The 15,248-nt window shown below is 36.5% G+C and overlaps 1 protein-coding gene across 7 annotated transcripts in view; it reads right to left on the reverse strand.

The window, feature by feature from the left end:
• Window positions 1-15,248, reverse strand: part of MYO9A (myosin IXA) — a 286,549-nt gene that overhangs the window by 149,955 nt on the left and 121,346 nt on the right. For all 7 annotated transcript variants that reach the window (XM_068554851.1, XM_068554866.1, XM_068554884.1 and 4 more), the window contains one exon: window positions 10,368-10,563. In XM_068554851.1, coding sequence (XP_068410952.1) covers window positions 10,368-10,563 — 196 coding nt within the window. The remainder of the gene's footprint in view (window positions 1-10,367; window positions 10,564-15,248) is intronic.

The following is a 15,248-nucleotide window of genomic DNA, read 5'->3' on the forward strand; positions in this document are numbered from 1 at the left end:
CCTGCTTTTTTTTTAAAATTAATTAATTAATTAATATTTATTTTTGTCTGTGTTGTGTCTTCATTGTTGCACATGGGCTTTCTCTAGTTGCGGTGAATGGGGGCCACCCTTTGCTGAAGTGCGCGGGCCTCTCATTGCGGTGGCTTGTCTTTGTTGCAGAGCACAGGCTCGAGGCGTGCGGGCCCCAGTAGTTGTGGCACATGGGCTCAGCAGCTGTGGCTCATGGGCTCTAGAGTGCAGGATCAGTAGTTGTGGCACACAGGCTTTGTTGCTCTGCGGCATATGGGATCTTCCCAGACCAGGACTTGAACCTGTGTCCCCTGCACTGGCAGATGGATTCTTAATCACTATGTCCCCAGGGAAGTCCTCCTGCTTTGTTTTTATTCCTCAGGATTGCTCTAGCAATTCTTGGTCTTTCATGGTTCCATATAAATTTTTGGATATTTGTTCTAGTTCTGTGAAAAATGTCATGGGTAATTCGACAGGATCTCATTATATCTGTAGATTGCTTTGGGTAGTATTGCCATTTTAACTATATTAATTCTTCCAATCCAAGGGCATGGGATATCTTTCCATTTCTTTGAATCCTCTTTTATTTCCTTTATTAATGTTTTATAGTTCTCAGTGTATAAGTCTTTCACCTCCTTGGTCAGGTTTATTCCTAGATACTTTTTTTTGGGTGCAATTTTAAAAGGTTTTTTGGGGTTTTTAAAAATTTATTTATTTATTTATTTATTTATTTATTTATTTATTTATTTTCGGTTGCATTGGGTCTTCGTTGCTGCACACAGGCTTTCTCTAGTTGTGGAGAGGGGAGCTACTCTTTGTTGTGGTGTGCAGGCTTCTCATTGCAGTGGTTTCTCTTGTTGTGGAGCACGGGCTCTAGGCGCATGGGCTTCAGTAGTTGTGGCACAAGGGCTCAGTAGTTGTGGCACACGGGCTTAGTTGCTCCGTGGCATGTGGGATCTCCCCAGACCAGGGCTTAAACCCGTGTCCCCTGCAATGGCAGGCAGATTCTTAACCACTGCACCACCAGGGAAGTCCCAGTATTTTTTTTTTTTTTTTTACATTCCCTTTCTGATATTTCATTGTTAGTGTAAAGAAATACAACTGATTTCTGAATGTTACTCTTGTATCCTGCTACTTTGCTGAATTCATTTATTAGATCTAGTAGTTTTTGTGTGGAGTCCTTAGGGAGAAACTCTGTACTTTTAAACTATCACTCCCCTTGTTATCTCCCTGTCTGCCCTGGGCAAACACTAATCTACATTCTTTCTCGACAGATTTGCCTATTCTAGAAAATTCATATAAATGAAATCATACAGCATGTGGTCTTTTGTGACTTACGCTTTCACTTAACAAACTGCTTTCAAGGTTCACCCATGTTATAGCATGTACTAGTATCTCATTCATTTACGTGACAGAATAGTATTCCATTGTATGGTTATACCACATTTCGTTTATCCAGTCATCTGTTGAACATTTGAGTTGTTTCTACCTTTTGGCTATTATGAATATGTTGCTAAGAACAACAAGTACAAGTTTTTGTTTGAACACCTGCTTTCAATTCTTTTAAAATATCTACCTAAGAGTGGAACTGCTGGGTAAAATGTAACTACCAGGCTGTTTTACAAAGTGGCTGCACCATTTTAAATTTTCACTGGCAGCATATGAGGCTTCCAATTTTTCCACATCCTTATTACCAACATTTGTTATTACCTGTCTATTTTATTGTAGCCATCCTAGTAGATGTGAAGTTGTATCTTACTGTGGTTTCGATTTGCATTTCCCTGATGACAAACTATACTGAGCATCTTTTCATGTTTTTTATTGACTATTTCCATATCTTCTTTGGAGAAATGTCTTTTCAGATCCTTTGCCCATTTTTTAATTGGGTTATTAGTTTTTTACTATTGAATTGCAAGAACTGTATATATTCTAGATACCAGTTCCTTATTAGATACGAGATTTATAAATATCTTCTATCATTCTGTGAGTTGTCATTTCACTTTTTTAAAAATATTTATTTATTTATTTATTTGGTTGCACCAGGTCTTAGTTGCAGCAGGCAGGCTCCTTAGTTGCAGCTTGTGGGCTCCCTAGTTGCGGCTCACAGGCTCCTTAGTTGTGGCTCTCCAGCTCTTTAGTTGTGGCATGCATGTGGGATCTAGTTCCCTGAACAGGGATCAAACCCGGGCCCCCTGCATTGGGAGCGTGGAGTCTTATCCACTGCGCCACCAGGGAAGTCCCTTCACTCTCTTAATAGTATCCTTTGAGGCACAAAAGTTTTTAATTTTGATGAAGTCTAATTTATCCATTTTTTCTTTGGTTGCTTGTGCTTTATACCTAATCCTGTCATACCTAAGAATCCACTGCCTAATCCAAACTGGGAAATGTGAATCCTCCCATTTTTGTCCTTCTTGCATTTCTGGATTCCTTTACATATCAATTTTAGGATTAGCTTGTCAATATCTGCATAAAGGTAGCTGTGGTTTTGACAGGACTACGCTGAATCTGTAGATCCAGTATTGCCATCTTAACTATGCCTTCCAACGCATAAACATATAATATCTTTCCATTTATTGCAGTATTCGTTAAGTTTTTTCAACAATATTTTGTAGTGTCAGTGAACAAGTCTTGCAATTCTTTTGTTAAATTTATTAGTAAGAATTTTATACTTGTTGGTGCTCTTGTAAGTGAAGCACCAACTTAATTCTGTTTTCAGGTTGTTTACTGTTAATGTCTAGAAATACAACCGATTTTGCATATTGACGTTGTGTCTTGCAACTTGAGCTCATTTTTTATCTCTAGTAGAGTTTTTTGTAGATTCCTTAGGAAATTTTACACAAAATATGTCATCTACAAACAAAATGGTTTCTTCCTTTCCAATTTGGATGTCTCTTATTTCTTTTTCTTGCCTGATTACTCTTACCAGGATTTCCAGGACAATGATAAATAGAAGAGGTGAAAACAGATATCCTGTCTTGTTTCTGATCTTAAGGGAAAAGTATTCAGTCATTCACCATCAAGAATTATATAAGCTTTGGATTTTTCACAGGTCCCCTTATCAGACTGAGGAAGTCCCCTTCTATTGCTAATTTGTTCAGCATTTTTATGGTGAAAAATATGAAAAGGTATTCGTGTCTGTCAAGTGCCTCTTCTGTGTCTATTGAGGTGATGATCTGCTTTTTGCCCTTTTGTCTATCAATGTGGTGTATTACATTGATTTGAGTTTTCTAAGGTGAACCAACCTTGCATTCCTGGGTAAATTCCACTAGATAATGGTGTAAAATACTTTTTACATATTGCTGGACTCAGTCTGCAAGGATTTTGTTGAGGATTTTTGTTGAGGGATATTGGTTTGTGGTTTTCATTTTTGTGATGTCTTATCTGGTATGCTGGTAATACTGGCCTCACAGATTGAGAATGAAAGTATTCCCTTATCGTCTATGTTTTTGGAAGAGTTTATAAAGGATTGGTGTTAATTCTTCATTAAGTATTTGATAAAATTTATCAGTGAATTCACTGTTCCTTGGTTTGTGGGAAGATTTTTTTTCATAACTAATTCAATCTCTTTTCTTGTAACAGGACTTTTCAAACTTTCTATTTCTTCTGGAGTCAGTATAGGCTGTTAGCATATTTCTAGGAATTTTTCCATTTCCACTAGGTTCTAATTTGTTGACATACAACTGTTAATAGTATTATAATCCTTTTTATTTCCATCAGTTCAGCAGCAACACCCCCCCCTTTCCCCAAATTAGTAATTTGAGTCTCCTCTCTCCTCTTCTTGGTCTGCCTACCTCAAGGTTTGTCAATTTCATTTACCTTTTTAAAGAAGTACCTTTCAGTTTTATTTGTTTTCTTTATTGTTTCCTACTCTCTATTTTATTTATTTCAGATCTACTCTTTATTATGTCCTTCCTATGGCTTGCTTTGGGTTTAGTTTTCCCTTTTTCCCTAGAATCTTAAGGTGGGGCATTAAGTTATTGATTTGAGATATTCTTTCTTAATAGAGATAAATTTCTCTAAGGGAGAAATAAATTTCCCTCTAAGCACTCTTTTAGCTGTATCCCATAAGATATGGGTGTATATTTTCTTCTGTTCATTTAAAACTATTTTCTAATTTCCCTTATGATTTCTTCTTTGTCCCACTGGCTATTAAGAAGTGTGTTATTTAGTTTCCACATATACCATAAGACATATTATTTTTGTTCCTCTTTTCTTTCATTACTCTCTTCTTTTGTGTTGAATATATGTTTTCTAGTATACTATTTTAATATTTTGATCATTTCTTTTACTATATTATTTTTTAGTTATTTTCTTAACAGGTGCCAAGGGAATTAAAATTAGCATCTTAATTTACAACAATCTAATCTAGATTAAAAGCTACTTAATTTCAATAGTATATAAAAACTTTCCTCCTATATAGCTTCATTCCCTTCTTCCTTCTTTATGCTGTATTGTCATGCAATAACATGACAATAACATGGCATGCCCTCTTTAAAATGGCATGCCCTCCAAGAGAGATTTATAATTATTGCTTTTTCACAGTTGACTTTTAAATCAGATTGGAGGGAAAAAAAGTTACAAAATGTAAAAAATACATTTTTACTATCTTTTATATTTAACTCTATAGCTGCCTTTAATGGTGCTCTTTATTATTTCATGTGCTTTCGAGCTACTGTCTAGTGTCCTTTCATTTCAGCCAGAAGAACTATCTTTAATATTTCTTGTGGGGCAGCTAGTAACAGTCACTCAGGATCTGTTTATCTGGGAATGTCATAAATTCATCTTGAAGGACAGTTTTAGTGAATACAGAATTCTTGATTGACAGTGTTTTTTTCTTTCAGCGCTTTGAATATGCCAAGTTGCTGTCCTCTAGCCTCAATGCTTTCTAATGATGAATCAACTTTTAATCTTACTGAGGATAACTTTGTGCATGATGAATCATTTTTCTCTTGCTGCTTTCAATATTCTCTCTTTACCTCTAGACAGTTTAATTATGATATATCTAAGTTTGAATCTCTTTGAATTCACCCACCTTGTAGTTTATCGAGCTTGTTAGATGTGTATATTAATTTTCTCATCAAATCTGAGGAGGTGTTGGCCATTATTTCTTGAAATATTCTTTCTTTCCCTTTCCTTCCTTTCCTTCCGGACTCTCAGAAGTTTATATGCCTCATGGTGTCCCATAAGTCTAGAAGCTCTGTTTATTTTTCTTCATTCTTTATTATTCCTGTTCCTTAGCCAGATCATCTCAACTGATCTGTCTTCATGTTCACCCGATTCTGGCTTCTGCTTATTCAAACCTGCTGCTGAACTCTTCTACTGAATTTCTCATTTCAGTTATTGTACATTTTTTTCCACTTCAAAATTGATGTGTGTGTGTGTGTGTGTGTGTATAAAATTGATATTCTCCATTTGGTGAGACATTGTTCTCATACTTTCCTTTTGTTCTTCAGATATAGTTACCTTTAAGTCTTTAAATATATTTAAAATAGTTTAAAGACTTTGTCTAGTAATATCAATGTCTGGATTTTTTCAGGGGTAGTTATATAACATGGCAACTCTGAAAATTCTCTTCCCAGGATTTGCTGTTGTTGCTGTTTCTTACAGTTGTTACTATTTGTTTAGGACTTTCCTGAACTAATTCTGTAAAGTTTGTCACAGGTGACCATGGAAATCTCTGCTCAGTTAGCTTAAATGTCAGCTATTAATTGAAGGCAGATATCTTTACATGCCTGAAACCACTAATTCTCCCAGTTTTTGTCAAGGGTCACTGAGTGTGTATGTTGGTGCATACCTTCAACACTCAGCTGGGCAGTTTACAACTTTGCCTTGCCCTGCTTGCACAGAATCTGAAGGTTATCCTGAGGTAAGAAATCAGGATATCCTCAGGTCTTTACTGAGCATATGCATAGCCCTGGGCACGTATACAGTCCTATGCATGTGCATAGCTATCTAGATTCCCATGAACATATGGGAACTTTTCATAGCCGTTATGGAAACCTCATTCTCCAGCTTTTCCTTTCAAATGTTTTGGTTAGTTTTTGCCCCAGCTGTTATCTACTGCATCAGAGAGTTGCAATGTTCAACAACTGCTTCTGATTGTTTTGGACAAAACCCCTAGGTAAAAGGTTATTCATGTTGGGCAAGCTCCAAGTCAGGTTAAAAGATAGCCTTGTAAGTGGGGTCTTCCAGGGAGCTACCAAATAAGTTGAATATTCTCTGGGAATGGGGCTTTGAAGGAGCGCCAACCCCCTTCTATTCCCTCCAGGGGTTGTCACACTGCTGATTTTCATTGTGCTTCCAGGCTATTGATTTTCAAGGCTACCGTAGAGCTTGGCAGGGAGGGAGGTGAGTAGTGCAAGTTAAAACACTACAAAGTGTACTGTCATTATCAATATTCAGCCTTTTTTCTTGTATATATACTTCCCAGATTACTGAAGGCCTTTGATGAATATATGGAGCTCTAGCAAAGTTATTCTGACAATTTTTGCAAGTGTTCTTGTTGCTTTTATGGAAGAGAGAATTTTCAGAGGTCCTTACTCTACCATTTCATTGACATTTAATCTAAAACCCTTACTCTTAATCACCACACCATAGTGCCTGATACAGAATTGATTTATAAATAATGGTCAGGGTTTTGTCTGTTAACAAAAATGCTCTTAATTGTCTCAAGTACTGGGTAGAATTATGGATAGAGTACTGCATAGAGATCCTAGACCCTGTTTAGGTGATATCTAAATTAGTTTTAGTACCTGGTCATTTCTGGAAATAGATGGTCACTGGAATCCTTCTCCCACTTGCAAAAACAAATGGGAGCACATTAGAGTTACGGAGTCCATTGTGTGGGATGGGGAAGAGGAACAGTTTATGCGGGAACCATTAAAGCTCTCTATCTGCAGACACTATATGAATGGCTTCAGCTTTTCTCCCTGTAGATTAAGGAACCGAATGACACTTTGGACTCTCGTTCTTGCCTCCTTTTTTTTTTTTAATTAATTAATTAATTTATTTATTTTTGACTGCGTTGGGTCTTCGTTGCTGCGCGCAGGGCTTTCCCTAGTTGCAGTGAGCGAGGGCTACTCTTCATTGTGGTGCACGGGCTTCTCATTACAGTGGCTTCTCTTGTTGCAGAGCATGGGCTCTAGGCGCATGGGCTTCAGTAGTTGCGGCTCACAGGCTCAGTAGTTGTGGTGCATGGGCTTAGCTGCTCTGCAGTATGTGGGATCTTCCCGGACCAGGGATCGAACCCGTGTCCCCTGCATTGGCAGGCGGATTCTTAACCACTGCGCCACCAGGGAAGCCCCTCGTTCTTGCCTCTTATGCCAATGCCACAGCTGAATTCGCTGTCTCTGCCTAGTCTTTTTAGATGGATTAAAATTCCTCTCTGGCTATACTTTTATGTAACTCCAAAAGAACCAAATAAGCATCACTGCACTCACATCTGCATACTGTATAATTCATGGTCAAGTTATGATCTCCCCTGTACTTTCTAGTCCAGGCTCTTTCTTATTCAGGAGGAGTAAATAAGAGGCAAGGTGGATGCCACCACTGGAATACCTGTACTCCAATACCTCACTGCTGATCAGAAAAATCATTACCATTTTTAATTCCACCTCCCAGCAGGGCCAACATGTAGCTTCACTCAGACTGCCTATTTATATGACTCTACTAAGAACATTTTATGGTTTCCTGATAACCTGCCCCAGCTATAACATACCACAACTATAACAAATTCATTCTTAAAAGGAGTAAGTTCAATTAATTTTTATTTAAAGACCTTAAAATGGCACTGTGCCCTCTAATTTGAAAGTCTATAAAAAAGAAAAAATAACAGTCAAAAGTAGATTTAAATTTGATATTCTCATTTGTGCTCAGTTGGCTTGATGAAGAAAAAGAATGTTAGGGAATTCCTTAAGAAGATCCAGGATTTTTTTGGTTCACCATCAAGGTATTTGTTGACAATCAGCTAAGAGTCCAGCGAAATATCTTATAAAGACAGTCTTCAAGGAAGTGAAAATATATTGCACTTCTGCAGTCTACATCTTCTTTCTTCATTAGAAATATTATCTTTGACCTCTTCTTACTCTCATTCAAGATCTGAACTGGGTTACCTTCTGCCTTTCATATATTCTGCTTCTGCTTAAATAATCTCCAAATCCTGTTTCACGTTGATATGTTTGCATACTACTTATGGTCATTATAAGAGTTCTGCATCTACTACTTAGTTCATTTTCACAGTTACTCTGTTAGTTTTTGTTTTGCAATACTACAATGTTCTAATTTTATAATATCCGTTTATCCTAAATCCACCAGAAAACAGAAGGTGGTAAGCGGTGCAGAGGGAGGAAAAATGCTAAATTTTGGCACTGACACTAATATGCTGTAATACAATTATTCTCTGCAACAAACCTGCTCAGTCACTGCCTCAAAATGCAAATGAACTATCGTTTTTCTTCTTCTTGATAAAAAGTGAAAATTTAGAAGTTTATACAAGGGGGACTTCTAGCATGTTGCTAATATTCTCTTTCTTAACCTAGAAGATAGTTCCAGGGGTGTTTTCACTTTGTGATAATTCACTGAGCTATATGTTTTGTTCTGTGCACTTTTCTGTATACATGTTATATCCCAGTATAAAAGAGTTTTCAAAAAGAGTTTATTATGTGGAAGCTCTATGCTGGCCAGAAAGCAAAACTAGATTAGACAACAAAAAGTATCTAGAAATTATCAAAGTAAAGATAATTTCAGTTGTTGATCATTAGGAGCACTGCATGTCTTTGTACTAATTAATACTAATATACATAGAACCAGCTTTCACAAACAATATTTTAAATGCCAAAGTAACATTCAATGTGAATAACTTTTACAGAAAGCAATGTATTCAATAGTAAATATAAGAAAAGTTTCTTATCTTAGTCAGTTATGTCTTAGCAGGATATGTATCAATTTTCAAAATTTTCATAATTGATAAGATCACTGTAATAAATGAGAATGCATCTTAAAAGAAAAAACTTTTCCTTAAAGCTTTTTGCTGGTAACTGTAGTCAATAATATTGCAGTACTGTACATATTTGAAAGTCGCCAAGAGATTAAATTGTAAAAGTTCTCGTCACAAGAAAAAAAGTTTTGTAACTTTGTATAGTAATGGATGGTACCATTTCGCAGTACACACAAATATTGAATCATTATGTTATATACCTGAAACTAATATAATGTTATATGTCCATTATACCTCAGTTTAAAATTTTTTCAAGCTTTTTGCAAAGATAGCCTCTTAGAAATAATTTTGGCAAAGGCAAAGCAGTTTTAAGACATTCCTTTTATTAAAAAAAAAAAAACTATAGTTCTATCCACAAAGGCCAGTTTGCACACATTATAATCTGAAGTACAGAAATGAAATTCAATTAGTTTTGCCTCTCATTTCAGAAATACAATCTCTCAAATATTTCATTCATTTAAAATACATAAAAGCTGAATTTAAAGTTTTACTGCTAGTGCACATGCCAAAAAGCCCTATGAGTAAGTCTAGGAGTTCTGAAAGCACAAAGTGTGTCCTCCTGCACTTCTGCTGAAGCTTCTTGGCAAAAAAAATTATTTTAAATAATTACATATGTATTAGAATATCCTCGCCATGCAGCAATGGTCTATCTAAGGCTAGAGTTACAGCAAGCAACAGTGTCATTTCAAGTAGGTAGCAAGTGCTTTTGAGATGCTCCTCCCACAGAATGTGAAATGAGAATATTTTATGATTTAAGGAGGAGACACACAAAAAAAGTATCCTGTTTTATCCATTTCTAACTTTTAAAGTAAAATCCAGCTAACTGACTTAAGTGTAAGAGGAAAAGAAAATTAACATCTCATAAACAGATACTTTACATGTATTATCTGATTTTACCCTCATAATATTGAAGGCAGTATTACACTCCAAGAAAAACAGCTAATAGTCCCAAAATCAGTCAAGAGAAGAGATGACAACTGATTACTGAAGTTGGGTTACCCCACTATACTATACTACTTCCATCCTAATTTTTCTGCCTCCTGATTTATGCTTCCACATTATATTTCATTTGTAGTCAAAACTATGACTTAAGAAGAAAACAGAGAAAAATATCAATATTAAATTCTATATAATTAAATAATAATTTCACTTTTTGTTTAAAAATCATACCAATGTCTGAATGCCTAATAAATACCAGGTGCTTTACACTCATTATTCCTATCAGTATTTATTAATAAAAATGTACCAACATATATATACACACACATACACTCACCAGAACTCATGAGATCTGAAACATGATGTTAGGGCATGGTAAGAAAACAAACAGAAGCATAGTAGAATACTGATGTCTACTGCTTACCAGTTTTTCTCTGAATGTGTCTTTTCCCAGCTTCCCTGAAAACAATAACAGCTCTGAAAAAAGCTCGGAGAACTGCCCAACGGAAAACAGCTACAGGATCAATTCCAATCATCCCAGAGATAAATGCATTCTTGCTACTTCTCAGAAGAGCTACAATGTCAGGGCGCATATGATCTGTATTTTTTTCCCGGAAATCCTACATGAAAAAAGTACCAGTGTTACTTTTGAAAAAATTATTAAACCAAGAAGATAATGGGTGACGTATATGAACAGTGGTTGAATAAGGCTATAGAAGTGACTTCTGTTTTAGGCAGCTAAATGGACCAGATAGATATCCTCTACAAAGTCCCATCTGACCCTAAAACTATTTAATTCAATAATTAATTTAAATTAGAATGAGCATTCCACAATCTTATTGCAGCTTGTTAAACACTGATCAGGGAGAGACTCTCTACAGGACTATCACATAAAATGACAAGAGAGCTGAATAACAAAAAGGAGCCAGAAATGAGAAGACCAGGAACAGCATTTCAAAGGGAACACCTACTACCTATAGGTGGCAATGAGTTGAACAAGTTAGGAGAAAACCAGTAAGACCAGGGACTGGAGGATTCTTGGCAAGGGTGAGAGTGGTAGAAGAATAAGCAAATAAATAGGCTATGTAGGCTATGTAAGCCTGAACTAGGAGTTTGGGTTTTATTCAAGTGTAAAGAAAAGCCACTGGAAGGATAATGACATGAGCTAACTGGTGTTTTATAAACAACACTGGTTGCTGCAGAGGGAATGAACTGTACAAAGATGGAAAAGGTAGGCCAGCTATTGCAGTATTCCAGAAGAAGAACTGACAGTGACTTGGACTACACTGATGGTACTAGTGGAAAGGGAAAATGGTTATCATATTTGGGATATGTTTTAGAGGTAAGGACAAAGGACTTGCTGGTGGATTAGGGCATGGTGAGTGAATGAGAAAATTAGGTTAACACCTATATTTTGCGTTTGAGCAACAAAGTGGGTAGAGGTACCATATACTGATATGGAGAAGACTAGAGAAAAGAGAAGGTATAGGGATAGAAAATGAGGATTAAGAGGTAAGTTTTGTCCAAGTGAAGCTTGAGATGCTGAGAATAATGATAATAGCAAGTAACATTTATTGAGAGGTTCCTAAGTGTATGGCACACTTCTAAGAATTTTACATGTGTTGTCTCATTGAAGTTCATTTCATCACCTTAACAACTCCTTGAGGTAGATGATATTATTCCTATTTTATAGATGAGGAAAGTGAGTCATAGAAAGGTTAACTATCTTGGCCCCTATCACACAGTAACTGGAAGAACAGAGGTTCAAACTCAGCCACTTATAACCAGTATACTATGTCTGCATACAGACATCAAGTAGGCAGATGGATGTATTTGTCTAGATTCTTACAGAGATTTCAGAAAATGCATTTGGATATCATCAGCATACAGATTTTTAAAGCTGGATAAGATTACCTAAGGACTGTAAATAGCCAGTTAAAACCACCTGTCAATGGGGGTTGGCGATGACAGAACACAAGAAAATGGGTTTAAGTACCCACAGAAAGATAGGGAGGGCAAGAAGCTTAACACTCCTGGAAGAAGATCCCAGACTGATACGTACAGTCTAGGCATTTGACTATAACCACACCCAGATGGAAGGATTAAAACTTGGTGAGTAAATTACTCCATGTCGTTGCAGCTTCACAGAACAGCTGTAACTCAGAATTCTGTGAGAATCATGCCTAGTATGACGTCATCTACTCTCATGTCCAGAAGGCAGCTTGGACTTGTCCTATTACCTTTAGGGCTTTCCTTTCCTAGTAATTCTTGGTTCTCCTGAGAACAGGGGAAACAAGCCAGAAGTCTTGGTGCTTAGTTGGTCCCTAAGTACCCTTTGAGCAAACGTATATATTATAAAAGTTAGTAAAACTGAGTAAGAATTTTCAAATCAAATCACCAGCAGAGGGGCTTCCCTGGTGGCGCAGTGGTTGAGAGTCTGCCTGCTAATGCAGGGAGCACGGGTTTGAGCCCTGGTCTGGGGGGATCCCACGTGCCGCGGAGCGGCTGGGCCCGTGAGCCACAGCTGCTGAGCCTGAGCGTCTGGAGCCTGTGCTCCGCAACAAGAGGGGCCGCGATAGTGAGGGGGCCGCGACAGTGAGGGGCCCGCGCACCGCGATGAGGAGTGGCCCCCGCTTGCCGCAACTAGAGGGGGCCCTCGCACAGAAGCGAAGACCCAGCACAGCCAAAAATAAATAAATAAATAAATTAATTATTTTTAAAAAATCACCAGCAGAAGCAAACACCTACTGAGGGCAGACAAATGTCAGGCATTAAGCTAAGCACTATACATAACTTATTTAATTCTAACAGTTACTCAATAAAGTGGAATCAATTATAAACCACACTTTACTGATAAGTAAACAGAGAGGTAGAGAAGTTCATCAGAGGTCAAACGTAAGTACCAGTAACAGGAACTAAAACATCAGTCTGCCCTACTCCAAAGATCATCCTGTCCTATTAATAACTATACCATAAAACCTAAAATTCAATATTTCTTTTCCATGAGGACTGTCAAATGTTGATAGAGACCTTCCTTTTTCAAATGTAATGGTCTTGTTTCTCTGTCTTCATACTTCTAGATTTCTAAGTACATTTCATAAAATCACATCATCCTTGAAACTCTCTTCTATTGGCTTCCATAACAACACACTGTGATTTACTACTTACTTGTTGTGCAGTCCGTTCTCAGTCTCCACTGTTGGTTCTGTACTGAAAATTCTTAGGGTTTAATCTTGCGTACTCATATTTTTCCCTCGGTCATCTTGTATCAGTTGATCTTGACCATAATTATGACTTGAAACACTATCTAAATGATGAAGCCCAAATCTGTATTTCCAGCTCAAATATTTCTTGTTATGTCTGAGATCCATTTATACATCTTAAAGGTATCTCAAACTCGAAAGAAAATGCATGACTAGTATTGCTTATATGTTTGAAAGCACTCACCAGTGAAACCATTTGGGCCTGGAATTTCCTTTGTGTAAAGTTTTAAACTACTGATACAAATTATTTAACGGACGTAGGGTTTTCAGGTTTTCCTATATTTTCCAGTGTCAATTTTGGCAATGTATTTTTCATGACATTTTCCATTTTATCTATGCTGTCAAATTTATTGGCAAAATAAGTTCATATCTTTTTAATATCTGTAGTGTATGTAGTTAAATCCCCTTATTCATTTCTGCTATCTGTAATCTGTGAATTTCTTTTTTCTTTCATTAGTTATTTTCGATTACCTTTTACTTATACAGTCTACCCTTGAACAACATGGGGGTTAGGGAGGCCGGCCCACCCGCGCAGTTGAAAATCCCGTGTAACTTTATAGTTAGCCCTTTATAGTATCCACGGTGCTGTATCCATGGATTCAACCGATCGTGGATCACGTAGCACTACACTACCTATTTACTGAAAAACATTTGTGTGTAAGTGGACCCCCACGTTCAAACCAGTGTTGTTCAAGGGTCAACTGTATTATTTTCTGTTATCCTTTCAAGGAACTCACTTCTGGCTTTGTTAATTTCTCTCCTGTATGTCTGCTTTCTATAATATTGATTTCTGGTCTGCTCTTTATTATTTCCCTCTTCTAATTTTGGGGGTTTAATTTGCTGTTCTTTCCCTAGTGTATTTTCAACCAGTCTTCCTTTCTAACATATGCTTTTAAAGCTATCGCTTTTAATGCATCCTACAAATTTTGATATGTTGTTATCTTCATTAATGTTCAGTTTAAATTATTATCATTTTAATTGTGATCTGTTTTTTAACTCAGGCGTTATCTAGAAGAATTTTACTTAATTTCTAAACACCCAAAGAATATCTAGTTATGATATGCCAATTAGGTCAGTTGTTTAGTACTGCTGTTCAATTGTTCTGTTTTTATTGATTTTGTGTCTGCATATTCTGTTGTTACTGAGAGATACGTACTAAAATCTACAACTTTGATGGTAAACTTGTCTAGTTCTACTTTTGCTCCCCTTTTGGCTTATATAATTGAACTGAAGTCATTAGGTACATACAACTTTTGATATGTCTTCTGTTGAACTGGTCCCTTTTATTGTTATGAAATGTGCTTATTTATCTCTAATAATAATTCTTGTCTTGAAGTCTATCTTGTCTTATAATAATGTAATTATACCAGCTTTCTTTTAGTTAGGGTTTGCCTGGTGTGTCTTCTTCCCATCCTTTTATTTACTTTCAACCTACGTGATAATATGAATGAATATTTTTTTGTTTTTGTTTTAGACTGTATTTTTAAATTGAGATATAACTGACACACAACATTGTTTAAGGTGTACAAAATACTGATTTGATACATTTACATACTGCAATATGATTACCACTTTAGAGTGAGCAAACACCTCCATTATGTCATATAATCATCATTTTTTTGTTTTGTGGTAAGAACATTTAAGATCTGGTCTCTTAAAAACTTTGAAGACAATGCTATAATCACAATGTTAACTATAAATACAATGTTTACTATAATTACAATGTAGCACATTAGATCTCCAGAATTTAACTGCAGGTCTGTATCCTTTGCCAGCATCTCCTCAATTCCCCCACCCCCTAGTAACCACCATTCTACTCTGTTATTCTTAATGTTTGTTCTAAAATCTGTTCCTTCCTGTCTTTTCCACCTCAGGAAATAGCACCTCAAATTCACCCACCAGCTATAGCCAGAGATCACTTACTTGGAATTCATCAATAAGGTTTACTGACTGTACCTCCAAAAAAATATCTCGTAATCATCTAGATCTCCTCCATCTCTACTGCCATCTCAGTGGTCCAGTTTACCTTAACATTTCACCTC

This window comes from Eschrichtius robustus, chromosome 1, assembly GCF_028021215.1.
Source record: "Eschrichtius robustus isolate mEscRob2 chromosome 1, mEscRob2.pri, whole genome shotgun sequence".
Lineage (NCBI taxonomy): Eukaryota > Metazoa > Chordata > Mammalia > Artiodactyla > Eschrichtiidae > Eschrichtius > Eschrichtius robustus.